The 25,165-nt window shown below is 54.9% G+C and overlaps 3 protein-coding genes across 6 annotated transcripts in view; 2 read left to right on the top strand and 1 right to left on the bottom strand.

Moving 5' to 3' along the window:
• Window positions 1–16,850, top strand: part of LOC142416836 (arf-GAP with SH3 domain, ANK repeat and PH domain-containing protein 1-like) — a 28,291-nt gene extending 11,441 nt beyond the window's left edge. The window contains exons 7-26 of the mRNA XM_075516909.1: window positions 611–696; window positions 1,168–1,243; window positions 2,680–2,766; window positions 2,990–3,090; window positions 4,569–4,638; window positions 5,091–5,178; window positions 5,672–5,720; window positions 6,093–6,256; window positions 6,482–6,615; window positions 7,297–7,388; window positions 9,252–9,429; window positions 10,358–10,443; window positions 10,784–10,899; window positions 12,745–12,812; window positions 13,333–13,440; window positions 13,574–13,778; window positions 14,454–14,630; window positions 15,549–15,694; window positions 16,419–16,541; window positions 16,776–16,850. Of these exons, the coding sequence (XP_075373024.1) occupies window positions 611–696; window positions 1,168–1,243; window positions 2,680–2,766; window positions 2,990–3,090; window positions 4,569–4,638; window positions 5,091–5,178; window positions 5,672–5,720; window positions 6,093–6,256; window positions 6,482–6,615; window positions 7,297–7,388; window positions 9,252–9,429; window positions 10,358–10,443; window positions 10,784–10,899; window positions 12,745–12,812; window positions 13,333–13,440; window positions 13,574–13,778; window positions 14,454–14,630; window positions 15,549–15,694; window positions 16,419–16,541; window positions 16,776–16,850 (2,229 nt within the window). The remainder of the gene's footprint in view (window positions 1–610; window positions 697–1,167; window positions 1,244–2,679; window positions 2,767–2,989; window positions 3,091–4,568; window positions 4,639–5,090; window positions 5,179–5,671; window positions 5,721–6,092; window positions 6,257–6,481; window positions 6,616–7,296; window positions 7,389–9,251; window positions 9,430–10,357; window positions 10,444–10,783; window positions 10,900–12,744; window positions 12,813–13,332; window positions 13,441–13,573; window positions 13,779–14,453; window positions 14,631–15,548; window positions 15,695–16,418; window positions 16,542–16,775) is intronic.
• A 2,141-nt stretch (window positions 16,851–18,991) lies between these two features.
• On the top strand, window positions 18,992–23,869 carry LOC142416886 (CMP-N-acetylneuraminate-beta-galactosamide-alpha-2,3-sialyltransferase 2-like). Its single transcript, XM_075516987.1, has 7 exons — window positions 18,992–19,269; window positions 20,225–20,491; window positions 20,788–20,978; window positions 21,239–21,418; window positions 21,852–21,897; window positions 22,088–22,207; window positions 22,326–23,869. The coding sequence occupies exons 2-7, from the start codon at window positions 20,237–20,239 to the stop codon at window positions 22,491–22,493; spliced, it is 960 nt and encodes a 319-aa protein (XP_075373102.1). The 5' UTR covers window positions 18,992–19,269; window positions 20,225–20,236; the 3' UTR covers window positions 22,494–23,869.
• A 305-nt stretch (window positions 23,870–24,174) lies between these two features.
• LOC142416885 (endoplasmic reticulum-Golgi intermediate compartment protein 3) overlaps window positions 24,175–25,165 on the bottom strand; it is a 29,975-nt gene continuing 28,984 nt past the window's right edge. For 2 of the 4 annotated variants that reach the window (XM_075516982.1, XM_075516985.1), the window contains exon 13: window positions 24,222–25,161. In XM_075516982.1, coding sequence (XP_075373097.1) covers window positions 25,082–25,161 — 80 coding nt within the window. In that variant the 3' untranslated portion in view covers window positions 24,222–25,081. Of the gene's footprint in view, window positions 25,162–25,165 lie in introns of all 4 variants that reach the window. The other 2 variants (XM_075516986.1, XM_075516984.1) reach the window with 2 other exon arrangements.

The raw sequence follows: 25,165 nt of genomic DNA, 5'->3' as shown, positions 1-25,165 counted from the left end.
ATGGCCAGTGTTGGTTTTCACAGGTGAGGTTGTTGTGGTGGAGGATGGGCTAGGTGAGGTGTCAGATAAGTTTGGGCTGGAAATCTGAACCAGCCCAGGAGATCTGATTGCTTCTGAAGGTCCTCAAGGCAGGCTGAGATGCCAGCTGCGTGTAGGATACAGGCAGGCAGGCTCGCAGCACTGACGTTGTTGGTAGTGTCCGGTGGAGGTGGTGCAGTTCATAGATCAAGTCTAGTGGGTCTTGGAGGAACTTGGCTCTTGAGCGATGAGGTTTGAAGGTCTAAAGAAAGCTGGCTGTTCTTCAGTGAAGGTACCATGAATGGTGAATCTTTGAGAGTGTATTAACTGAGTGTTTGCCCTGCATAAGTAAAGCCTAGCAAGCCCAGGGTCCATGCCACCACCGTGGGTTCACCACTCTATTGGCCAGATCAAAGGACTGGGCCCTGCTTACCACCATCTTCTCACCCCATAAAAGCCACATGAGCTGCTCCCATCAGGGTGTGACTGCCAGGATGGGCCACAACACATTGGGAGGGGTGCCATCAAAAGGTGCATAAAAGGCATTTCTCTCTAAGATACAAATTCAGTTCCTGTGTCCTTTTCCCTTCAGTATCTAATAAAAGTGAATGAGATCAAAACCAAGAAAGGGATTGACCTGCTGCAAAACCACATCAAGCACTGCAGCTCACAGTTCAAGTAAGAGCGACCGGTAACCTGCCTGCATGCCCTTTCTCTCCAGAAGCACTGGTTGTAGAGGGGACCTGGGGGTGGCTTAACTTGCAGGACCTGGGTTCCTGCAGTCAGCTTGGCCTGTCCTGCAATTTGCCGAAAGTCCTCTTCTCCTGGAGGCAGTGGAGACAAGGATCTCAATGGGGTGTGTTTTCTCTCTTTAGTCTGACGTTTTCATAAGCCAGTGTAAAGCAGAAATCTGGGACGGAAAGAAGACAGAGTCCTGAGTGCTCTCCCAGAATTTAACTGCCTCCAAATCTTTCTAAAATACATTTCCTAAGAAAGACTTTTTTTCAGCTATGAAGTGAAAGCACTGCCTGCTGAAGGCATGATGGGCTCTGAGGCAGGAGCTCAGGGGAGCCTGGGGTCTGTAGGCTTCACAGCCAGTGCTAAGAACAGGATTTCAGGACATGCTCTTATGTTAGCCTGTCCTCTCAGTTTTTTCCAGGAATGTTTAAACACAACGGCAAAACTTAAGAAGTTTACAGAGAAGCTCATCCCAGAGCTGCAGAGTGTGAGTATTCATTCGAAGTTGGGTGTGGCAAGCAGGAGCACGCTGGAGAGCAGGGATGTCTTCCCCAGGGCCTCCTCTTCCTCTGCAGAAGCAGAACTGAGGACTTTTGCAGCTCTTCACATCTATTAATCATTATTTCCTGATCCTCTGATGTGCAGTGGCCCATGGAGGGCTGAAATGCAGCCATCACTGGGAGTGGGAAAATTACGGTGCCATACCCCAGGACACAGAGTAGGGTACAAAAAAGAACAAGTGTAAACATGGATACCAAGGAGGCACTAACGTATTCATCTGCCAAAGCCCTAGCTACTCTGCAGACTTCCAGATTTCTCATTTGTGCTCTTAGCTTTCCATGCCTGTTGCTGCCAACTCAAGCTCTTAGTGCATTTCCTCAGGGGCTTTGTTTTGCTGTAGAGGCAGGTCATGTAAGCCTTGTGAACTTTAGCTTTTGACTTTGGGCTCCGTCGGTCATACACAGCCTGGAGGCAAAAAGGAGTTTTTCCAAGTGGCAAGGCTTTCAGAGACAGCCTGAGTACTCATGTCCCAGCTGGTATGATGTCCTCCAAGTGCAGCAGAGGGTTTATGTCGGTTTTCCAGCATTTCTAGACCTCCGTTCCAGTTTGCTTGGGCTTGCTCATCCTTCTCCATTCCTCCTTGCAAGTCAAGATTTGCAGAAGCTTGGGATATGGTCCTTACCCATACTGTGTCAGCAACACTTGTACTCATCTCCCTTGGTCCTGTAGTGCAGGTCTCCTCCGGGTATCTGCTGCTTTGTTTGAATTAATCTGCTTTAGAGGTGTTACCCTGCTTGTTCCATAATTTGTAATCATTCATATTGAAATTCATTATGTAACAAAAAGAGGGGAGGTGCCAGCCCAGAGCAGGGTAACCAAGCACATCAAGCAGCATCTTATGGATCCCTCATGCAGACAAACCCCCAGGCTCCGTTTCAGGGCCACATTCCTGTGCCAAGGTCCATCAACGGTTTGATGGCTTGGAGACCTTTTAATTATTTTAATTACTGACTCTACCAAGGGAAAAAAAACAACCACCACAGTGCCCTTCAAGCTATTGGTTGTTTTTACACTGTGGAGAGCTGCAAACAGCTGTTTTCTCAGTGAAATGCAGGCTGCTCTCCGGTGGTCTCATGTTGCAGGAGTCCCAGTGCTGGGGACATTCCTGTTCCCTCCCCTCAATGAGGTTTCCACTGAAGTGCTTCTTGTATGTCACATACCACGGCACTGCAGGGGACAAGTGGCAACCTCCTGCCGTAGGAGTGGGGCTTGGTGCATCCCACGGACACGGGGAGGTGGTGAGGGCAGAGGGTGGTGTAGGGGCACCTCTGCTGCGCACAGGAGAAGGAGTGGGATACTGCAGCTGAGGCAGGAGCCTCCTGCTGCCATGTGAGCGGCTCACTGTGCTCCGGTGCCATTCAGATGAAGATCAGGCAGGACGAGGAGAAGAAGCAGCTCTGCTCCCTTCGGGATCAGCTGAAAATGGCATTGCAGCTGGAGCAGAAAGAGGTAAAGTCTGATCCTTCTTGTGAGGGAACACGGGATGGTGCCTGTAGAGGGCATGGCATGGCAGCTGCTTATATAGTGCCTGCCTGCCAATGCAGAAAGCCGTGGGGTTTCTGGTGAGCTCTGGGGGAGCACAGGGTCCCTGGCAGTCCCATGAGGACATGCTCTTGGTTGCCAGTGGTACTGGTGGAGTAGGGCCTTGCTGCTATTTCTCTCCTTCTGCCAGGACCCTGGGAACAAGCACGCGGGGTACAACATGCACCAGCTGCAAGGGAACAAGCAGTACGGAACAGAGAAGTCAGGGACCCTCTTCAAGAAAAGCGATGGGTAAGTTGGGACCCAGCATGCCCCTTTCAATTGTGCTTTGGTGACCTGAGGCCAGAGCAGGGCTCACCCAGACCAACATCCTCTCCCTGGAATGGCCACAAGGCAGAGGAACAGGACAAGCATGCATGAAAGTGCTCAACACTGTCCAAGCCTCCAACAGCTTTCAACGCAGAGCTCTAGGCAGCTTGTTTCCATCTTTTAGTTCTGAGGCCATTCCTCTCCCGTGAAGCTGCCCAATGTCCTCTCAAGCCCTGTGAACACTGGGGACGAGGACCCCTGCATCCACCACGGGAAGCCAAAATCAGCTCCCCATCTTTCCTTCCAGCAAGCACCCCGCTGCCTTCATCCAGCATCCCAAGGTCTTGTGCTGGGAAGGATGGGGAAGTGTTGGTGCCTCTCCCCCTCTCCCAGGCACTCATTGCTTTCCAGAACCCCGTCCATTGCCTCTGCTCTGGGATTAAGACCCCCGACCCGTCCACCCTTCCCGGGTGGGAGACGCTCAGGGAGGCACTGGGGATTTATATACGCTCCTGGTGATGTTTTCTGCTCTCTTCTCCTTTCCCTTCCTCCCCAGCCCTGACCCATCCTTTGCCTTTTGGACCCATTTGCCCTCACAGTTCAGTACTGGGCTCAGCTCCCTGACTGTGAGAATTAGGGGAAGGAGCAGAAATGTGGGGTGAATTAGACACAGTGTGGGTCAGTGCTGCCTTGGAGATGGCATCATGGGCCAGAGGGGAGACAGAGCCAGCAGCCATCTTGTGCTTCTCTCCTCGGAGCCAGACCCTGAGCTCCTGAAAGCACTCCACTGTCTTTGGAAAGAGGATCATCTCCCACCAGTGTGTGGGAGGATGCTGGCTGGGAACCTCAGGGATCCTGCACCGGGAGACTTGCACACCTGGAAAGGACTGTAAAGTGTCCTAGAAAAACCTGAAACTGGAGAGAAAATAATGAACTGGGGCTCAGGTGTCTCCTTCACTGCAGACTGAAGTTCAGTCTCTCTCCCCTTTTGCCTTCCCTTTCTTTCTCTCTTCCCTTTCTTTCTTTCTTCCCTTTCCCCTATCTCTTCCACCTTTCCCCTGTGTTATGGTCTGCCCTGAATGGCAGGCACAGGAAAGCCAGCCTGGGAGCAGTTTGGAGGTGATGGTCTTAGATGTTTTCTGAGGGCTTCTGCAAAGGGCTTCATGCTTTGCTAGCAGGTCCTGCTACCCTGATTGATGCTCTGCACCTGTATCACCTCCACAGCAGCTGTGCTGCCTGTCTGTACAAGCCTGTCTTATGCCATATGGTGCGTCCTTCTCAGCCCAGAACAGACCAAGAGCAACAGACCCCATCCATGGCAGCCCAGCCGGCATGTCTGATGAGAGCTGCAGCCCCGTGCTGTGCCTTGCATGGCTCTTGCATTTGCCAGCGCTGCACGGCATTGCACATCTGCTCCTCTACGTGTGTGTCCTCTCAGCTCACCCTCCTCTCGTTTCCAGGTTGAGAAAAGTCTGGCAGAAGAGGAAATGCACCATCAGCAATGGCTACCTGACCATCTCTCACAGCATGGTAAGAACTGCTTCTTCCACTCTGCTCCTGCCTGGGAGCTGCTGCCTGCCCCTGCCGGGTCTGCAGAGCCTGCCACTGCCAGGCATGCCAGTGGCTTCCTGGAGCTCATCAGGGCCCTTGTGCCTGCTGCTTGCCCTACTGGGCCGCCATAGCATAGGAGGCTTTCTGTTGAGACTTAAGTCCCTGCAACCCAAGAGAGTTTTAGATAAACACAGGAGGTCCTAGAATGCCTGTGTGTATGGAGGGGCATGAGCCTGGGGACCTGGCTCCAAGCATGGGGTGGCTGCTGGGAAAGAAAAGGTCCGTGTTGCTATTTCTTGCATTGCTCCTGAGAGCAGAGCCAAAGACAAAGTGCTGGGCACAAGGCATATCCGTGGCTCTGCCTCCAGAGCCAGGTGGTGCTCGTCACCACTGGACCACTGCCCTCTGATGGTTCCTCATTCTGCTTGTAGCTCAATCGCCCACCAGTCAAGCTGAATTTACTGACCTGCCAGGTGAAGCCGAACATGGATGACAAGAAATGCTTCGATCTGGTTTCCCGTGAGTGCTGGTGCCTGCCCTGCGGTTCCTCTGGGAAGGGCCCAGAGAGGCGGCAGTGCTCTGGACTCAGAGAGCCAGCATGGGCAGGGATGAGGGGAAGCTCTGCAGCTTTGGGCCAGCTTGGGGGGATTACCCTGGGGAAATTGTGCCAGGAGGCAGCTCTGTGCAGGAGCAGTGATGCACATGCAGGGTGGGAGATAGGTAGCACTGCTGTGGGGCAGTGTGGGGTGCATGGGGACCATGCAAGTGTAGTTCCCGGGCTGCAGCTTAGCTAACACCAGCATCCCTCATTCCTGGTACAGGAGCAGGTCCCTTTGCCTGGGGTGCACTGGGGAGGGGCTGAGACAGAAGTGACTGTCACCCCAGCTGCCTGGGCTGGAGATTACTCCCAGCTCTGCTGAGCCCAGCTCAGGCATGTTGTGCCCTGCTGTAAGCCTGGCAGGCGAGATGGATGAGTGGGGTGCCTAGAGGAGTCCTGCTCTGTGTATTTCAGATAACCGCACGTATCGTTTCCTGGCAGAGGACGAGCAGGACTGTGTCGCGTAAGTACTGCCAGTGCCTCGCTGTGGACCAAAAAATGCTCCTCTGGCTGCCGATGAGGAGCCAGCTCTTTGCCTAATTGAGCAGCATGCCACAGCCCCTTGTTCGATGCCCTTCCCATCCTGACTGTGTCCCTGTCGCTCTGGGGGGGCTGGCTGGCCACGAGCAGGACATGGAGATTGATGGAGGCTCCTGGCACCCAGTTTGCTGCTGGAGTCCCATGCAGGAACTTTGTGCGTGGTGGCTGCTGTGCAGGCTGGGGCAGAACAGAATCTCCCCCGCAGCAGTGGGATGAGCCCTGCTGCCCTCCTCATCCTGCAGCCCAAGCACGGCCACACGGGACCCTGCTCCTAAGCCGCTTTCTGCCCATGCAGCTGGGTGTCCGTCCTCAGCAACAGCAAGGAGGAAGCACTGAATGTGGCCTTCAGCAAGGCACAGGGCGGAGGGGAGAGCAGCTGGGAGGAGCTGACCCGGGCCATCATTGAGGAGGTCAGAGGCATGCCCGGGAACAGGGAGTGCTGTGACTGCTCGGCCCCAGGTGAGAGCCAGCCCGTGGCTGTGGGGCTGCCTGTGCTTCCTCCCTCCTGGACAGGCAGAGCTCTGCCCTGCCCTCCATGGCATCCAGCTTCTGGAGACCCACAGGCATCTGGGGTCTTGCCCTTCCCCTCTGTCCTTCTCTAGAGCTTGTGCCCTGGGGTGGTGGGGGCTGGCGGGGAGGAGAGGCAGGAGATGTGCATGAGCCTGACCGGTCTTGTCTCTACAGATCCCAGTTGGCTCTCCATTAACTTGGGCATCCTGATCTGCATTGAGTGCTCTGGGATTCACAGGGAGATGGGTGTGCATCTCTCCCGCATCCAGTCACTGTCTCTGGACAAGCTGGCAACCTCTGAATTGCTGGTAGGATGCTGCTGGTGTGCTCTGTCCTCAAGCCTCCCCCTGCTTCTGCTGTGGCCTTCCTGAAACTAAGTTACTTCAGTGGGTTTTTAACCTGTTAAACTGATCCATACCCACCTGTAATTGCCAGGGTTTAGTGGTTATTGTGGCAGGAATTACCTTCAAGGAGGAGGCGGGGGGAGTAATTTTGCTGTTGCTGGGTTACCTGTCTCCCTCAGTCCCCTTTCCCCATCTGTGTCCCCTGGTGCAGGGGAGCTGTGGGGCAAGGCCAAGCTTGAACTGGGGTAGAGCAGAGTGTGGGGCAGGCAGGGGGTTGGAGACCTTGCATGGGGCCGTTTTAGGGCCATGGTGCTCCAGGTGCTCATGGGTTTGGTAGGGCTGTGATGGGAGCTGCTGGCAGCTGGTGGGCATCAGGACAGGGGATGGGAGTGTTTGGCAGGGATCATTGTTTGCCCAGATCCGAGCCCAGAGGTTGGCTCTGGGGTTGGTTGCACTGCTGGAGTTGGGAGATCTCAGCAGTAGGAACAAGGGCAGAGTCTCTGGCCATTGAGCGCACACATCCTGGCATGCCTTGACATCCCCTCGATACCTGGTCAGGATCTCAGCCTGGAGCTCCCTCTCCTGCTACCACACATGTGGAGCTGCTGCATGTCCCATGTCACCTCTAGCTTGGCTGTTTTGCAGCTGGCGAGGAATATCAGCAACTCTGGCTTCAACAACATCATGGAAACGAATCTCCCCAGCTTTTCCCTGAAGCCCACAGTGCACAGTGACATGTGAGTTGCTTTGCAAGAGCTGCTTTTTGTGGGAGGTTAGATACCAGGGCCCTCACCCATGGGCACATGTTGTGCGGTCCTGTGTGCTCCCTGCAGTGACCAGGCACATGGCACTGCCCGATCTCCTCAGACCGTAACTTCTCTTTAGAAGCAATTTAATCAAGTCCAGCAGGAAAGGTTCGATAAAAGAGAGAAGAGTGAGGAAGAGCCAGCAGGACAGCTCAAGGATTGGCCTTGAGGTCAGGACAGGGATTGGGGAATCAGTGCTGGAAAGGGAAAGGCAAGAAGAGAAATAAGCAGAGCTGCCAAGCAGGACGGCCCTGGCTGCACATCAGCAGGGCGGGGAAGGGCGGGAGGGTGGAGTGGGATGGGGGACAGGGACTTGTGCAGTGCAGAGCAGTTCACTGTGTCCAGTGACTGGGGCTCAGGGTCAGTGGGATCAGCGTAGGTATCGAGCAAGGATCTGCAAAGGATGCGGGAACCTCTGTCCATCCTGGAGCGCCCCAGCCTCTAGGCTCTGCAGAGGATGGGGGAGAGCTGGGGTAGCATGGCTGGTACCAGCACTAGCTCAGGGCTTCTCCAAGGCTTAGTGCCATAAACCTGGGGTGCAGCAGAGCTCTTGGGGGAAACATACAGCTGGGGAGCTTATTGTTGGGGGCTGAGGGGACTTTCAGGAGACTGGAAAGCAGGCAGACCAGGCATGATCAGGTTCCATTAAAAGGTGTGTAAGTCCTGACTAGGGCACTGATTAGACAGCATGGACCTACCTTGCAGTGAATAAGTGGATAAGAAGCTGCACTTGGCAGGGAGAGAGCTGCAAGAGCAGGAAAATACAACTGGAACAGCATGGTCAAGGTTGCCAGATCCACCCTTTCACTTGGATGCTGGGGAAACAGAAACTGCGTGAAATTAATAATTCAGCTCTTCCTCAATGGCCTTTTGTGTTTGGAACACTCCTTTGCCCCCAGGGCACCTGCAGCCATCCCAGATCTCCTGGCCAGTCACCACTTCTGCTGTTCTTGACCTTTCCAGGGGGAGACCCCCAGCTTACTCAGCCAGTCCTTGTCTGGAAGCTGTTCCTGACTTGTGGATACTCTCGGACAGTTCATACCACATGGTGTTTCCCAGTCCTTGAGACTTCTGCTCCTTCCCCTAATTCTCACAGTCAGGGAGCTGAGCCCAGTACTGAACTGTGAGGGCAAATGGGTCCAAAAGGCAAAGGATGGGTCAGGGCTGGGGAGGAAGGGAAAGGAGAAGAGAGCAGAAAACATCACCAGGAGCGTATATAAATCCCCAGTGCCTCCCTGAGTGTCTCCCACCCGGGAAGGGTGGACGGGTCGGGGGTCTTAATCCCAGAGCAGAGGCAATGGACGGGGTTCTGGAAAGCAATGAGTGCCTGGGAGAGGGGGAGAGGCACTGACACTTCCCCATCCTTCCCAGCACAAGACCTTGGGATGCTGGATGAAGGCAGCGGGGTGCTTGCTGGAAGGAAAGATGGGGAGCTGGTTCTGGCTTCCCATGGTGGGTGCGGGGGTCCTCACCCCTGGCCATGGCATTGCTCATGCTTTAAATGCATGAAAGTCGAGTTCTCATTTAATTGTGTAACTGCAGGAGAGGAAGCTTTAAGAAAACCACAGTCTAAGCTTTAAGAAAACCACAGTGTAACAGTAAGAGCTATTATGAATGTTGCTGCAGAGGAGTTTGGGGAATGGGACAGAGAGAGGAAAGGTGCTAAACTGCCTGGCAGGTCTGAACGAGAGAGAGGGAAGGTGGCTGGGGCAGTGGGAGGGGAGGGGGGTGGCCCCAGGATGCTCACTGGGTTGCTCTGTGGCCCCTAACTCTCATTCGGCTGGTCTCTGCCAGGGCCTTTCGGAAAAATTTCATAATTTCCAAGTATGTTGAGAAGAAATATGCCAAGAGGAGCCCTGCTGCTCAGTGCTCTGGCCTCCCAGAAGCCGTCAAGGACAAGGACATATTTTCTTTGCTCCAAGCGTATGCGGAGAACATGGATTTGAGCGAGCCTGTGCTGGCACCTCTGCAGGTATGGCCACCCGTCCTGTGGGCCCGTATGGCAATCAGCTTTGCTGTCACCTCTCCAGCCTGTCCATAAGGGTCCCTGTGCCTGGGAAGGGACAGAGTTTTCTGATGAAAGCAGTGCTTTCTGTGAGCTGGGAGCAACAGGCAGACTCAAGCAGGGTGAGGAACATCATGGCAGAGGGAGGTTTTCTGGCTGCGACCCCACAGCTCTCCTCGTGCTGTGTGTGTTGGGGCCAGAAGTCATAACCACAAGCCCAAGGCTTTCCAAAGGCCAATTTGTAACTGAGATTTACTTGTAAACTTCTGAGCAGATTTCCTCAGGACATCCAAGTCTCACTGTAGGCTGAAAAATCAGGGCAGCATTTTTTCCTGCAAAACTGCAGCATGGGTCCTTGCTGTAAGTGCAAGAAGAGAATGCAGCCCTAACCCTTGGAGCTGTGGGCATGCTGCCATGCCCAGCCCCTTTGCTGGCAAGGACACCGGTGGGTATCCTCCAGAGTAAAAGTGAAGGAGCAAAATGCTGCAGTGAGCAAGAAGCACCATCAGTATGAGATGTCTTGGGACAAACTGGCAAATGAGAAGCAGCTCTGCAGGGAGCAGCCATTGCACACCCTGGGTCTCTGGTGAGATCGTGGACTTGGCAAAGTTCAGCTGCTGGCCTGGGGAGAAAAGTCACCTTTGGTTGCCTCAGTTTCTAAATGTGAAAAGGGGATGATTGATTCTTCTTCGTGAAGCAATGAGCCATGGCTCTACGCATGTTAACTAGGTTCTCACCAGCCTTAGTGGCCATGACTCTGAAGAGACAGTCAAACCTGTTCATCTCTCAGGGATTTTAAATGTGTGAGGACAGTCCCTAAAGGCCAGTGCTCCTAGCTGTGGTGGTGGTGCGGGCAGATACAGTCTCATCCTTGCTGTGTTTTTCTTGGTTACAGGAACCCGGGGAGACCATTCTCCACCTGGCAGTGTTGTTGTCTGATCGAACCTCTTTGCATATCGTCGATTTTCTTGTCCAGAACAGGTAAGCTCATGACACTCAGTCAGCTTGTCATGGCTAAGCCATGCTAGTGAAAGGTGCAAGACTGATGATCTCCGAAATGCTCCCAAAAAAAGAGAAAAATCACCAGGGCAGGCCTCCCAGCCAACATACCTTGGGCTGGGCTCAGGGTTACTATCCCTAGATCAGAGGGACCTTGGGTTTCCTTGTCTCCTCTGGGTTGAGGTATGACAGTGGTGGTGACCACCTCTTCTTTGGGTGAGGTGGGAAGAAGGACACGTGTGCCAGCACCAGCCAGTGTTTGCTGTGGCTGGGGCCGGCGGCTCTTTCCGGCGCTGCTGACATTATCCACCCTCTGCTGCAGCGGGAGCCTGGCAAAGCAGACGGCGGCGGGGAACACGCCACTTCACTACTGCTGCTCTCACAACAAACCTGAGTGTGTCAAACTGCTGCTGAAGGCCAAAGCCAACATCGCCATCAGTGAGTGGCCGTGGGAACCCCCACCCCGTGCATATACAGGGTGTCTTCTCAGCTCTTCTCTGGAAATACCTCCTTAGCCTTGCTAAAGTGCTCAGCAGTGCTTGTCTGCGGCTGGGGAGAGGCGGGTTGATGACAGCGTTGTGTGGGAACCCTGCCTGCAGGGTAACAGCCTCAGCCCCAGGCTCTTCTCTGCATGTCCAGCAAGGTGCCCTGTTCTGACACTGCTCTTGGTTGGCTCGCCAAGCTCAGCAGTGTTCACAAGCTGGTTTGGGGTGCATGTGGCCCGCCATGGGTGGGGTGACGACATTGCACAGGTTCCTGCTCTTGGCAGCCTGGGACAGAAGTGGTGGCTTTGCTCTCCAGCTCAGAGCAGGGGGTGCTCCTCTCTGCTCCCCAGGGAGGAACCAGTTTGGTCTGGTGTGCTCCTGACTCCAGGGGGCTCATGCCTCTGCCATGCTTCACTTGTCCCCCTCCCAGGTGGGCAGCCACGGGCCTGCTTGTGACTGGCAGCTCCATGGTAGGCCTGCGCTGGGGTGGGTTCACCGAGCTGGCAGAGCCCAGCAAGGCAAACACTACCTGAGCTGCTCTTCCACGCAAAGCACATGCACAGCAGAAGCCAAAACAGGCACTTAACTCATTTTCAAAGCCAACTTCAGCCATCTTCAATGCTGGAGAGCAGGTGGGAGAGCTGCTGAAGCACTGGTTCAGAGACAGTGTGTACTGGTGCTCTGGAGCCCAGGTCACAAGTCCAGCCATTTATACTGTCTGTGAATCTCCTCTTTACAACACAGAAGTGAGCTTTAAAACTAGGATCCTGGGTGAAATGGGAGGGCACAAATGTTTCTACCATCAGGTATCAGCCGAACGTTGCTAGGTAGGTGTGTTGAGCTTGCCTCCTGTGATGCTTCTGAGATGCTCCCGTTTCCCGCTCCAGGCAGCGTGGTGGCAGCGCCTTGGAGGGCAGAGAGACCGTGGCGGGGTGGCAGGAGCTGGGTGCATGTCCCTCAGCCGCACAGTGATTTGGCAGCCAAATTTCTCACTGCCTTGGCCATGCCTGATCTGCCTGATCTGACTACCACTGGCACCCCAAGCATCTTGAGGCCACAGTGCAGACCCTGCCGCTGGTCTGGGGATGCTCTGCAGTCTCTCAGGGTGCAGACCGCTTGCCGTTCCCTTCTCCCACCCTCCCCCTTCCCCAGAGTCCCCCCAGCCAACCCTCCCCAGCCAGACTTGTGCTGCAGCTCTGCAAGGAGGGATTTTGCAGAAATAATAACGTTGCAGCGTTACAGCAACACTATCACAGGTCCCACCCTCAGACCTCCCCGGAGTGGAAGGGGTTTTAGTTTAAAGTGAAACTGAGGTAAAACTGTTGTCACTTGTTCACACTTGCACTTACACCCCTGCTTGCAAGCACTGGGACCTGGGTGTCCAGGCGGTCTGTGTGTCTACCAGGCATCAGGACACATGTATCAAGTCTGCCCAAAGCTCCCTGCAGTGACACAGAGGGCAAGGGGTGCCAGCTACAGAGTCCTCCTGTGGTTTTGTAGCCTTTAGGCTCTGGCAGTGATGGAGCTCTTCTGCCCCTCTATCCTGTCCCATCTCTGTGAGTCATCAGGATTTACTTGTGCTCCTTTCTCTCCGTATCTGGGTGTCTCAGCTCCTGCCCTCTTCTTCATCTTCCCACCACCATCCCTTAATGGCCTGAGCCTTTGTTTTGGTCTGAGTTTAGGTCGTCCCTTCTTTTAGGCTTATTTGCCCCCAGATGCCCCGAAGGCAGCACTGCTCTTCAATTTGCTGAACACAGGGTGTGCTCGCAGTGTTCAATGTTGACATTTCCCCCCACAGCTAACAAAGCGGGAGAGACAGCCCTGGACGTTGCCAGGAGGATGAGACATCCCCTATGTGAAGAGCTGGTAAGACACCATGTCTCATCACCCCTCTGGTTTTGGGACACATTCCAGTGGCAGAGAGCAGTGGGGGACCCCCACCCATGTGGACATTGTCCTGCAGGACCACCCACGCCCCTCAGCATCTCCAGTGCCAGTGTGGGATGCAGAGGAGGGTGTGGAGGTGGACCCCTCAGCATCCCCCAGCGGATGCTGGCCCTACTGGCATGGTGTCCCTCAGGGCAGAGTGGTTTGGGGCAGGCCAGGCAGGGGTCACACCGTGCCTGGGCAGGGGGACCTGGAGCTGTACTGAGGCTGTGTGGGGTGAGTGCCTCTCCTCAGTGAGTCCAAGTCTTGCTTCTACCACATCCCGATTTGTGTGTTTGGAGACCTTCGCAAAACTCCCTTGCTGCTGGGAAGCACTGCTTGCAGCTTGCAGATGTTGCCCTGATGGGCAGGTGGCCAGAGACGGGGCCAGCAGCTGCCTGTGGGGCTGGTGGGGAAGGACAGGGCTGGTGGGTCCTCAGGGAGCTCCTCTGTGCCCCAGCTGCTGCAGGCCCAGAGCAATCAGTTCAACCCCAATGTCCACGTGGAATATGAGTGGTGGCTGGGCCAAGATGACATGTATGAGAGTGACGAAGACCTGGATGAGAAGGTGAGGTCCTGACAGGCTCTGGCTTGGGGCCACACATGCCGCTGCTGCCCCCACTCCCACTGCGCTGGAGCGGATGCTCCTGTACCTGCCCAGTCATACCCACTCCGTCTAACCTGCAAATATCCCTTTCCAGCTAGGTCCTGTGAAGAGGGGGTCTTCCCGTCCCCAGAGCTGCTACCACCCCCCTGCCGCTGCCCCCAAGCTGGAGGCAGCAGGGGCAGTGCCCTGGGGGGGGTGGCCAGACACCTGCCCCCCGCCAGCCGCCCACCTCCACAGCCTGGACATGCCGCCAGCCCCCTCCTGTGCGCCTCCATTCCCACCCCAGCAGGCAAAGCCAGGTGAGAGCCTGTGGCGGGGTCCTGCAGGGGCTAGCAGGGTGAGCTGCTGCTGCTGCAGCCTGGCTCCATCAGCAGAGGGTGGTCTGGGAGGGAGCTGGGCCCTGGACGGGGTGTGAGGAGTTGTCTGGTGCCCTAGGGCACCCTTCTGTCCTCTGCTCCTTGAGGGACCAAGGCTGGCTTGTGCTGGCTGGTCTGTCCTAGCACTGATCCCTGCTTTGAAGAGCAGTGTGCAGTGTATGCTCACCCTTGCAGCCCCTATGCTGGTGCTGTTAGGATGCGCTGTCCCCTCCCAAATGCTGCTGCTGTTGGGAGAGGCAGAGGAGCACATCTTTAGAGACAAGGCTGGGAAGACAAAGCTGCCAACAGCAGTATCGCAGTTCTGCTCCTTAGCAGAACTTCCTACCCACTGTCCTTGCCCAGCCTTCCCACAGCATGTCCCACCTCCAAGAGCTGCCCTGCTTTCTGGGAGACTCACCAAGTCCTGCCTGACTTCTCCTCTGCCGGTCCCAGCTCTGCTTCCAACCTGATGCATTTCTCAAGTCAGACCTACAAGCAGAGAAAAGAAAATTCCCTGCCCACTTATTTGTGCCCACTCTCCCCTGGAGCTTCGTCCCAGGAGCCCTACTCCGTGCCAGCTTGCTGCTGACCCCTGCTCTTTTCTTGCTCTGTGTTTAGCTCCCCAGGGGGCATATCCACCCTTTCTTACCAGCTCATCCGTCTTTGCTGAGGACACAAGAAGCAGGAAGAGCCCACCCCTGCCTCTGAGCATCAAGCACAAGCGCACATCCTCAGAACCGGCACCTTGGGTACCACTCAGCCCTGGGCAGCCCAGCCCGATCAGCCTGGCTTCAGGTAATGAAAGGACAGGCTCAGGAGGGGCAAGGACCCACACCACTCTGGTGGGAAGGACCTGCTGGAGGTTTGCAGCCCAGCACCTGCACTAGGTCAGGTTGGCTGTGGCTTTGTCTGGCTAAGCCTCATTCATGGATCAGGCCTGTGAGGCCTCTTGCTTGGGCACAGGGCTGGGAGAACTGTGGGAGCTGCGGTGCTGGACGGCATGCCCGCAGCTGAGCACGAGGTGGGGTCCCTGCACCCTGGCTGTTAGACACCAGTGCCTCCAGGGCAGGGTTATTCTGGGGTTTGCTGGGCTGTTGGAGATGCTGAATTTGGGGAAGGGAATGACCCTGTCCTCACCTTTCAGGCAGTGGATTTGTTTCCATGGGTGGCAGAAAGATGCCCCCCTCTCCACACCCAGGCAGGGTGGCAGGCTGGGGGCTGAGGCAGTGGCTTGCACAACACAACTCTTTGACAAAGGGGTGAGCGCTACCAGGAGCAGCACTGGGTGCTCTGGGATGGAGGTCTGGCCAGCTGGAGCCTCCAGGTGCCTCTAGGAAACAGCCTCATCCCAGCAGAGCTCAGGAGGATGGAGGGTGCCAAGCGCACAACCCATGGCAGCTGCATCCTTCCCCTGGTGCTCTTCAGGCACCTTGGAGCTGCACAGCCCATCTCCCGCCTCCTGGTAACATGCTTCTCACCCCAGCCTCCACTCTATGTCCTTCTGCTTCCTGGCCATGTCCCCTTCCCCTGCTATCCCTCTCCACCCTGTTCCCAGTCCCTCCCCTTTCCAGCTCCCAGACTGATGGGGTGCTTGTTGCCCATGCTGTACTGTGGAGGAGGACCACGCTGCACTGTGTTGCCTGACAGTGGTGGTTGCTGTTGTCCACTCATTATGAAAGGTGGGAGGAGATGACCAGCCTGATTGTGTCATAGGTGCCCTGAAAGCCACGGACGCCCTCTGCACACCTGGCCCCAGCAAAGTGGGACAGCCTGGCCCACACCGATCCCTCCAGGAGCCAGATCCATGTTCTGGCCGTGCCTGGGATGTCCCACCTCTTCTTCCTCGGAGGAGCAGTTTGGTAGGTGGCCAGTGGCCCGTATCAGCTCAGCTCAGCTCCTACACCTGCCCGTATTTATCACTTTTGGTTTTGAACTGAGCTGGAGTCGGCCCCAGGAACTTCTTCCAGAACTTCTGCTGTGAATCCCTGGCATTGACATCTCCCTGCTGGTGCTGGGAAGGCTACCAAAACCCCCATAAGGCTCCACTGCCTTTTGAGGGAAGCCTTGTTTATGATTTTGGGTTGTTGACAGTTCAGGGTGCAGTTTTGGACACTGACAAGGCTGCAGTGTCCACCCTGGCCCTACCTCTCTGTGCTCCAGGGGACATCCTTCTTCCCGAAGACACTGTGCAGAGGCAGAGCCCTTTCGTTAGGGGGACCTCACTTGGGTTGCTTGATCTTGGGGTTGTGCTGAGCAGCACTGCTGACTCCTTGCACAGAGCTGTCCTGAGAGAACTGGGACCCCAGACAGAGCAACTGCACATGCTGCAGTCCTGGGGCAGAGGAGCAGGTGCCTCTGGAAGGATACTCCAGGAGAAGGAGGTGTCTTCTGGATCCCTGTCCCACCCAAACTCCCAGCAGATGACCTGCCACCTCTGCCCTCCCTCTGCACAGGAAACCTCCCAGTCTCTCATCTTTGCTGCTCACATCTTTGCCAGGAGCTTTGGGATCAAGGCAGTAAAGCTGTTTTAGTTTGTGTGTGATGAAGCCGAGGAGGCCTGATGATGCTCTCTCCTGCTTGCAGAACAGACTGCTGCTCCGCAGGGTCCGCGCTCTCTATGACTGCAATGCTGACCGGGAAGATGAGTTGACTTTCCGCACAGGCGAGATCATTGTGGTGTCTGAAAAGGAGGACAGCAACTGGTGGGTGAGTGAACCTGCGTATGCTGACCGGTGCTGGAATGCACATGATCCCCCCTCCATCCATCTCTTGCCTCTGTCCCATGACTGTCACACCCGTCGTCATCTGCTCTGCATCTGTCTCTCCATCTTCCATCTTTTCCTTGGCAACCAAAGGCAGCTGTTATATGGCCAGTTCCTCATCCCCCTGAACACCCCTGTGTCATGCTCACCTCTTCTTTTCCTTCCTTTCTCCCCACAGAAAGGGTGGATTGAAGGACAGCCTCACAGGCAAGGTGTCTTCCCTGCTTCGTTCGTTCATGTGCTCAATGAGTAGGAGCTGCTTCAATTCAACAAGGAAGATCTGATCAGCTGTTTAAAATGCAATTCCCCAAGCTCCCATCTGCACCGGAGGCCACAGAAGCACGGTGGGAGCACCAGTTCACCTGGTGCTGCCTTCCTCACCCCTGCTGCCCCAGCATCCCTGTCCCCCAAGCCACTCCCCCCATGGGCTGCCAGTAGTGCCAGGCTGTCCCAGATGATCCCTTGGCTGGTCAAAATGAGAGAATACAGCAACCTACATGCTCCACAGATGTGCTGCCCCAGCCACATCGCCATGCAGGATACAGCCCTGGAGCAGTATGTTGCCAAATGCTTGGCTCCTGCCTTGCCCTGACCACGCTGCCTGTCCTGTGGTGCTCCCTGCTCTGCTAGTGCTAATGGAAATGACGGTAAATTGGACCAGGTCTGTGCCCTGTGAGGCTCTGGAGCTGCAAGTGGAGCTGTGCTGGCATGCATACCCCTGGGAAAGGGGCTTCTGCTGAGGGCTGAGCACGCTGGGAGCTTGGAAATGCAAATGAGTGCTATGGAGCCAGCACCACCATGAACCTTTGCAATCCCTAATTCCTCCCACCCAGGTTTCACTGTTTGTGCTCCAGAAAATGTGCTCTGTGGCAGCTCAGGGCATTGCTCCTTCGGTGCTTGGCCCCCCAGCAATGGTGGAGGGGCCCTTTGAGCCCGCTGCCAATAAATACTGGCTCTTCGGTGCTCTGTATTTCGCAGAGCTGTTCTAGTTTCAGTTTCTAGATCCTTCCTCTTTGCTGCTCTTCCTCAGGCACCAAACCTCCTCGCAGGCATCAGAGCAAAGGGGGCTGACCTCCCCTTGGATAAAATTACTCAATTCAGCTTTTCTCCACTGGCTATGTTTTTCCAGTTGCCGAGGCACATTTCACAGCCTTCCTCTGCTCTCCGAGCCAAAATTGCATCCAGATGAGCGAAAGAAACCAGCTGGTGAGGTGCTGGATGCACGAGGCTGTTGAGACCTCCGTGTTGCTAGTGTCAGCGTCAGCAGAAGTAGAGCTGTTGCAGCAGAACCCGTAGGGGCAGGAGGGCAGTTCCACTCCAGGCAGCTTCTCCCACCCTCAGAGGAACATTTTAATGATAAATTTCCTGATTTGGCCCTGGGAACATGGCCAGGGCATCCGGCTCCAGCAGGACTGGTGGCCGCTGTGGTGCTGGGCTGCGTGGCTGGGCCGTGGTAGGCTCCACCGGAGGAGGGATGGCAGCCCTGACCTCACTGTGCCACTCACTGTGAGGCTCTGTTCTCCCCTATGTCATGATGCAACACTTCCTCTTCCTGTGGTGGTTGTTGCAGCTTGCAACGAGCACTGGTGAGGCCACCAAGCCTGGGAGCGTCACCTTCGCCTGGCCCTGCTCAGTGGTGCTTCCTCTGAGGAGGTGAGGAGCCCTGGGGATAGCTGGCTGGGGACCAGGCAGTCACGACACCATGAGGGCCTCTTTCCTGGCTGTGGGGCTGGAGAGCTCCTGGTGGTGTTCCTTGGGGCTGAGTGAGGATGGGGACAGGTCTGTGGCCACTGGGCGGAGCCCAATGCAGCAGCCTCATGGCTGCTGTGCAGTGGCTTGTGGCCGATGGTGCTGGGCTGGGCATGTCTGAGTGTGGGGCCAGGGTGGTCGTTTCAGCCACCGTGGGGGTGTGGGTGCGGGTGGAGAGGTCCTGTCCCCGGAGCAGGGGCTGCACATAGGCACAGACAGGGAGATGTGGCCACTCAACCCTGCCTGGCCAGAGCCCTGCCCTCCCCAGCAATGGGCAACTGCAAAAAGCTTCATGAAATATTCACTGCGCTGCCTGAGTCCCCTGGCTCTGGGCTTAATGGAGCTGCTGGTGCCAGCCGTGCAGCCACCAGCCAGCTCATCCCCCTCCATGGGCTGCAGCTTAATACCCACTGAGGCTCCACCAGCGCCTGAACCAGCCCGGAGGACTGCTGGCTCCTGGCCTGACCAGCACATCAGATGGATGCTCTTTGCCTCCATCACAGCAAATGCTCATGGCTGCTGCAGGAGGGCAAAAGACTAAGTCACGGGGATCCATGGCTGCTAGCGGGGAGAGCACTGGGGTCCCCCTGAGCCTGCAGGGCCCCCCTGAGCCTGCGGGGTGAAAAGCCGGCATTTCATGGCCACTTCCTGCTCGGGAGCACCCACATCTGCACTTCCGGTGTGCTGGTGGTGGCTTGTTTGTGCTTCCATTCAAGAAGAGGTGACAGTTCAGTTGCTTTTTGAAAGGGCAGGCTTGTAGGGGAGCACGAGCCACTGCAGCCACCTGGGATCGTCCAACACCTGCCCCCCCCATCTCTTGTCTCTGCTCATTGCTTGGACCCCCAGGAGCAGCAGTTTTGCTGTCAGGTGTGCATCCTATGGGTCAGATTTGAGTGCAGCTGGTTGGATACCACAGTGAGCAGGTACGTCTGTGCTGCAGGAGCCACAGAAAATGGTGAATGTTGAGAAACAAAGCCAGTGCTGACCTGTCGCCCCATGTCAGCACCTGGGGGACTGGGGGAAGCACAGGGTGCTCCTGTGAGGACAGGAGGGGTTTTCTCTTCTTCAGCTTTTCCAGTACAGAGGGGACCCCTCCCAAACCTGCTGCAGTTGCTTCTGACCCTGGGATGGAGGCTGTCCCTGCATCCCTGCTCCTCACTCTCGCCTTGGCCCACGGGAGCCAGGTCCTGAGAGGCTGAGCACTTCATGAACTCCCTGAGGATGAGAAAACCCTTTTCTCTCTGACTTTAGATTTACAGGAGTGCTTTTAGATGTAAAACAGAAATGTCACTTAAATATGGGTATTGAAGAAAAGTTCATGCACACAGACGGCAGTTAGTACCTCCTGCTTCTTTCTCCTGGCAGTGATGACTTGAAGCTGCAAAAGCCCAGGGCCCCTAGGGAGTGAGCACCTCACTGGCTGCACGGTGCCTGAGTGGGCTTGGTGGCGGCAGAGGGGCTGAGGGCTCCTCTGCCCAGCAGCTGCTCCGCAGTGCCGGCATGCATGGGGAGGAGGTCGCAGGGCTTCGCGGGTAGGCAGCTGCTACTCCAGAGAGGAGCTGGAGTTTGGCTCGTGGCTGGGGCAAGGACGCTTTGCTGCTTGTTCGCGGGTCAATTTGCAGATCCTAAAAGTGTTGCAGGCCCTTGTACAGCACGTGCTGCCAGCCGGCCCTGCCCGGACCTAACTGCAGCAGTGCCAGAAGCAGAGCACAGCAATACATTGAATGGTTTCAAAAGGAAATGCGTACCAGGCTGTTTCAGGTCCCTGCAGGGTTGGTGAGCAGCCAAGGGGTGTTCCAGGAGGCTGGGCAGGGAGGGTGGGTGGGAAGGGGTCCTGTGGTGCCACTGCCATGGGTCCCTTGTGACATCTTGCTGCAGGTTGCATGAGGGATGCTGCGCCAGAGGCGCACACAGGTGGTGCTGGCCCTGTGCCTGCTGCTGGTCCTGTGGCAATGTTTCAGAGCCCCTACAGATGGCCTCAGCCCCTTCCCTTGGGCTCCCTCCCTCCTCGACGCCCCCGCTGCCCGCTGCACCACTGGCACCAACAGCTCTGCATGGTTCAACACCCGCTACAACATGGCCATGGGGCCTCTGCTGACAGGCACAGCCCACGAGCTCTCCTTTGATGTGGTTCAGTGGTGGCTGGTGAGTGGGGGGCACGGGCAGGAGCTCGGGGCTCTTCCTGGGCTCTCTGAATCCGTTTGTGGTGGGGCAGGGCCAAGGTCAAGTTGGACAGATGTGAATGGGGATGAAGGGGGTGCAGGGACCCCATCTCACCACCACTCCCTGCCCCCCAGGCTGTCTTGCACACTTTTCCTAATATCCCATTGGGTTTTTCTGTGCCTTTCCCCGGGCTCCGCTGGGAGGAGTGGGGCCCTGTCCCCCTTTGGTGGTACTGGCAAGGGGGCTGATGCTGCCTGTTGCTGCCCTTGCTCCCCCAGACTCTGCAGGGTAACCCAAGTGGCGTCCAGCTCCAGGCCATAATTCAGCAGCTCTTCACTGTCCTCCCAGCCCCGACCAGCGGTGTGTGGGACCCATCTCACTGCAGGACTTGTGCGGTGGTGGGGAACTCGGGGCGGCTGAAGGGGTCCGGCCATGGGCTGCAGATCGATGCTCACGACTGGGTGCTGAGGTGGGTGACCTGAAGGGGCTTGGCCCATCCCTGTCTCCCTGGGACCCTGGCCAGCTTGTGAAATCCACCAACACAAGGCCTGTGATGGTGGGGGCTGCTGGCCCTGCTCCCTGGAGCCCCCCCATCCTGGGACACACACCAGCTCTGTGTCACCCATGTCCCCTCTTTGCTGCTGGCCAGGGCGACCTGGTGTCCCTGCCTGGTGGGACCAGCATAGCGTGCACCTTCATTTTGGGACATGCCTTTGCGCTGTCCCCTAGGATGAACAGAGCAAAGATCGCTGGCTTTGAGCGGGATGTTGGCAAGAGAACAACCCATCACTTCATGTACCCAGAGAGCGCAGTGAACCTCGGGCCTGGTGTCCACCTCGTCCTTGTCCCCTTCAAGCCACTGGACCTGCAGTGGGTGGCCAGCGCCTTCTCCACTGGAGAGCTCACGCAGTGCGTTGGCTTTGGGGGATGGCATCTCTTGCGCTGGAGACCCTGGGGATGGTGCAGGGTAGTCCTGGGGACCCTGGTGCCTCACTGAGGCCCTAGCACCATGGTCCTGGTGGGATGAAGGGCCCCCAGGTGAGGGGCCTGGCATCCCTCTGCACCACAGTTTGGGGAAGTGAGCACTGACCTGTCCCTGCAGGGCTTGGGCATCCTGCAGTCCCATAACCCCCACAGGTGGGATGGTGGCTGTCCCCACTGTGGGGCCATATGCTTGATGAGCCAGGCCCGGGGATGCTGCTGGGCCAGCCCAAGGGGCCGGGGGTGCCATGGGGCTGTGTGCTGGTGGACACAGCGACCCTCTGCAAACCGGCTGCCTCCAAAGGAGAGGCCCCGGCAGCAGGAGTGCCCCATGCTCACTGCTGTCCTCTGGCTTTTGCAGCACATATGTGAGAGTGAAACAGTTCATCAAAGCTGACAGAAACAAGGTAAGGGCTCAGTGGGCTCCAGCTCCTCCTGGGCAGGCAGGGCGCCTCTGGGCAGAAACTGAGCTTGTTTTTCAGTGAGATGCGGGCAGAGCCGGAGAGTGGGAGGGCCACTGACTGCACTGGTGGCGGGGGCTGGCTGTCCCGTTCGCAGCACAGTGAGCAGCTGATGGCTCCTCTGCTCCCCACTCAGGTGCTGATCCTGAGTCCAGCTTTCCTCAAGTACATCCATGACAACTGGATGCAGCGGCATGGGCGGTACCCCTCCACTGGCTTCACGGCCCTGCTCTTTGCCTTGCATGCCTGCCAGCAGGTGAGCATGGCCAGCGAGACTGGGCGCTGCCACCATACCACCACTGCACCGCTTGTCTGCATGCTCTCAGGCTGACTGAGCGCCCACGCAGTGATGGCTCTTGCTGGCGTGTGTGCAGGTCTCTGTGTTTGGCTTCGGAGCAGACAGTGAAGGGAACTGGCACCACTACTGGGAGAAAAACCGCTGGTCCGGAGCCTTTCGCAGGACGAGGGTCCACGATGCTGATGTTGAATTCAGCCTCATCGAGAGACTGGCAGCCGAAGGCAGGATTTTATTCTACAAATGATACATTTCCAAGAAACCGAAGCCAGGCCATTAGTGCAGGAACTGGCAGCTCCCTGCACTGCCAGCAGCTGCCTCAGCTCTTTAGCTTGCTTCTCCCTGCCCTAGCACTACCATGTGCCCAGGCTCACAGGCCCTGCAATCCCCAGGCTCTCGGTCCTGCTTGTGCTGGTCCCACCACCTGGGCACTGTGGGTGCCAGGAGGTGACACTCTCCCATGGCACCAGGGATGTTGCATTTGGCTGGACACAGGGTGGGCATAGCTCTGCCCACACTGGCTGGGAGAGAGGAAGGGGAGATGGGGGGGCTGGAGGTGGGCGTGGAGCCTGTGAGCTGCTGTGCATGTCTGTGTGGTGGCCGTGAAGCTGTTGGGTGACAGCGGTGGTGCTGACAGCAGCTGCTCAAACATGGCTGTCCGCAGGATGGAGCTGACATTTCCACCCACTGATGGCTTCTGGGGGAGGTTTGTAGTTGTTCTTTGGGGAGAGGGGCATCTTTCCTTCCTGTCTTTTTGTAACTAAGGAAATATTTTAAAAATTGTATCAAAGAAGAGTAAGAAAGGAAAAAAATCAAGCATGCCAAGTCAGAAGATAAAAGAATCAAGTACAGTTGAAATGATCTTACATTGAATGAACTTTGAAAACAGATGTGAATCTATTATTAACATTTGCTTTACTTTTTAAGCCCTTACTGATTTGAAAAGACAGCACAATCGATCTCAGCCCCACCTTCCAGAACAAGATTACAGACCCAGGAGACTGAGGAGGTTTTCTCCTCCAGAGCAGGGTTAGCAGGATGCCTTTCCCTACTTTCAATCACAAACATGAACATCCTTGAATCAGACTCAGCTTTCCATGACTATTAGTCACTTGGTCTTTCAGTCTATTAAAATCACCAGATCTCTCCTCCTTATAAGCTCCCATTTTATAGCAGAAGCCTGTATTACTTAACTATTAGCTTCATTGATTTTTCTGCCTCTCCAGGTAGACTGTCCATTTCTGTATGTGTCTTCTGTTTCTCTTCTCCATTATATCCAGTTTCCCACACTGAGTACAAGTCTTGCACTTACCCGCGCCTTCACCTTCCCTCTGTTTTCTCTAGGTGCTAAGCAGTGCTCTGTGCAATGCTCTCCAATGCTTTTCTGAGGTTTACAATTGGCTTTCTTATGAAAGACAAGTGATTAGCTGTTAATTGTTTAACTGTGGGTTAAACCCCTGCTACATTATTTCCATTCATCTTCTCCCTTCTGATTATTCTTTCAAATTTATTTACAAAGCAGTGTGCTCTCCTGAGCAATTGAAGTTGTTCAGGTCGCTTTTTGTTCCTGATAAAACATGCAGATACTATGTCCCCTTCCTCACATTGTAGTAGTACCATGATCCTGACCCAATGGATTTATTAAATATCCTTGTTGCAAATGTATTTTTTTTTTATAATCCCTTTTTTTTTCAGTATTCTAGCTTGAAGATTAATCAGTCTCCTTGCCCACACCTCAAATTGCTTCTCTCCCCCATTGAAAAAACACAGGTTTTTATACTCCCTGGATTGTAGGTAAGTTCAACTAATTAAAACAAACCCCAAAAAACACAAACAAAAACTACTTTCAAATTAATGATAAAAATAGCTTTCTCTCTGCATTATCTGATCCTGTGCCTATTACTGTCACTGTGCACTGTTGGACCAATTGCTTGGACCAAGTTTAGAGTCAATACCGAAGCAAATCCAGAGCTGAGATTTAAGAGTAATGAGTCTGTCTTGCCTCAAAATGAGGCAGGAATCCACAGTATTTTATTTTTCCTAATTATTTGCAAATTTCTGCCAATATAATTTCGCATACCATGCACTTTACTCACTTGTGTAGATCATTAAAAAGAAAAAAACACCCCCATCATCATTATCATGATATATACATACTTTGCCACAATGGAGATGTATTTTTTAATCATAATTTCCAATTCAGTACCAGGATTAGTTCAAACAATTTTATTAATTCTTCCAAATGCTTTACCAAACCATACAGAGGACGGACTTTACTTCAAAATATAAACAGAGGGAAAGTGAAAAATACAAGCCAATTTAAAAATAAATTAAAACTCCAAGCACCTTTTTTGCTGAAACATCAACTTGCATCTTTTGTAAGAGCAATCTGGAGCAACTGCCCCATGGTACAGTAAACACATCCCAAGTGCTAGGTCTCACCATGTTGCCCAGGACAGCTGGAAGGAAAGCACATGGGATTCAGCACATTTTTCACAGAGGTCTGGCAGATAGCATCAGGACACTCAGAAACATTTTTTAAGAAAAATTAAAAAAGCAGAACTGATTGAACGTGAACTGACACGAAAGGGTTTTTACAGTAGGGTCTGCACAGCCAGAAAAGACGGCTAATCTTTATAGCAGCAAGGTTCAAGCGGTTCCAGCCACAAATTAATGCCAAAGAATGATGGGATAGTAACGTAAGAGCAGTCAGGGCCATCTGGTAATTCCAAACCTCTTCTCTTATGCATTCAGAAGATCACTTGTGTTTCAAAAAAACTGTTTAGGTTTCCTTAGAGGTTTTTTTATTTTTTTTTGCGTGACATCGTTTCTTATTTATGTCGTCTTCCCAAGTTCAATTTTCTTCTGGATGGCACATGCTGAGTGATAGATCAAGGAGTCAATGAATCCTGCAACTAA

This window comes from Mycteria americana, chromosome 14, assembly GCF_035582795.1.
Source record: "Mycteria americana isolate JAX WOST 10 ecotype Jacksonville Zoo and Gardens chromosome 14, USCA_MyAme_1.0, whole genome shotgun sequence".
In the NCBI taxonomy this organism is placed as follows: domain Eukaryota; kingdom Metazoa; phylum Chordata; class Aves; order Ciconiiformes; family Ciconiidae; genus Mycteria; species Mycteria americana.
This window is presented reverse-complemented; position numbering and strand designations above follow the sequence as displayed.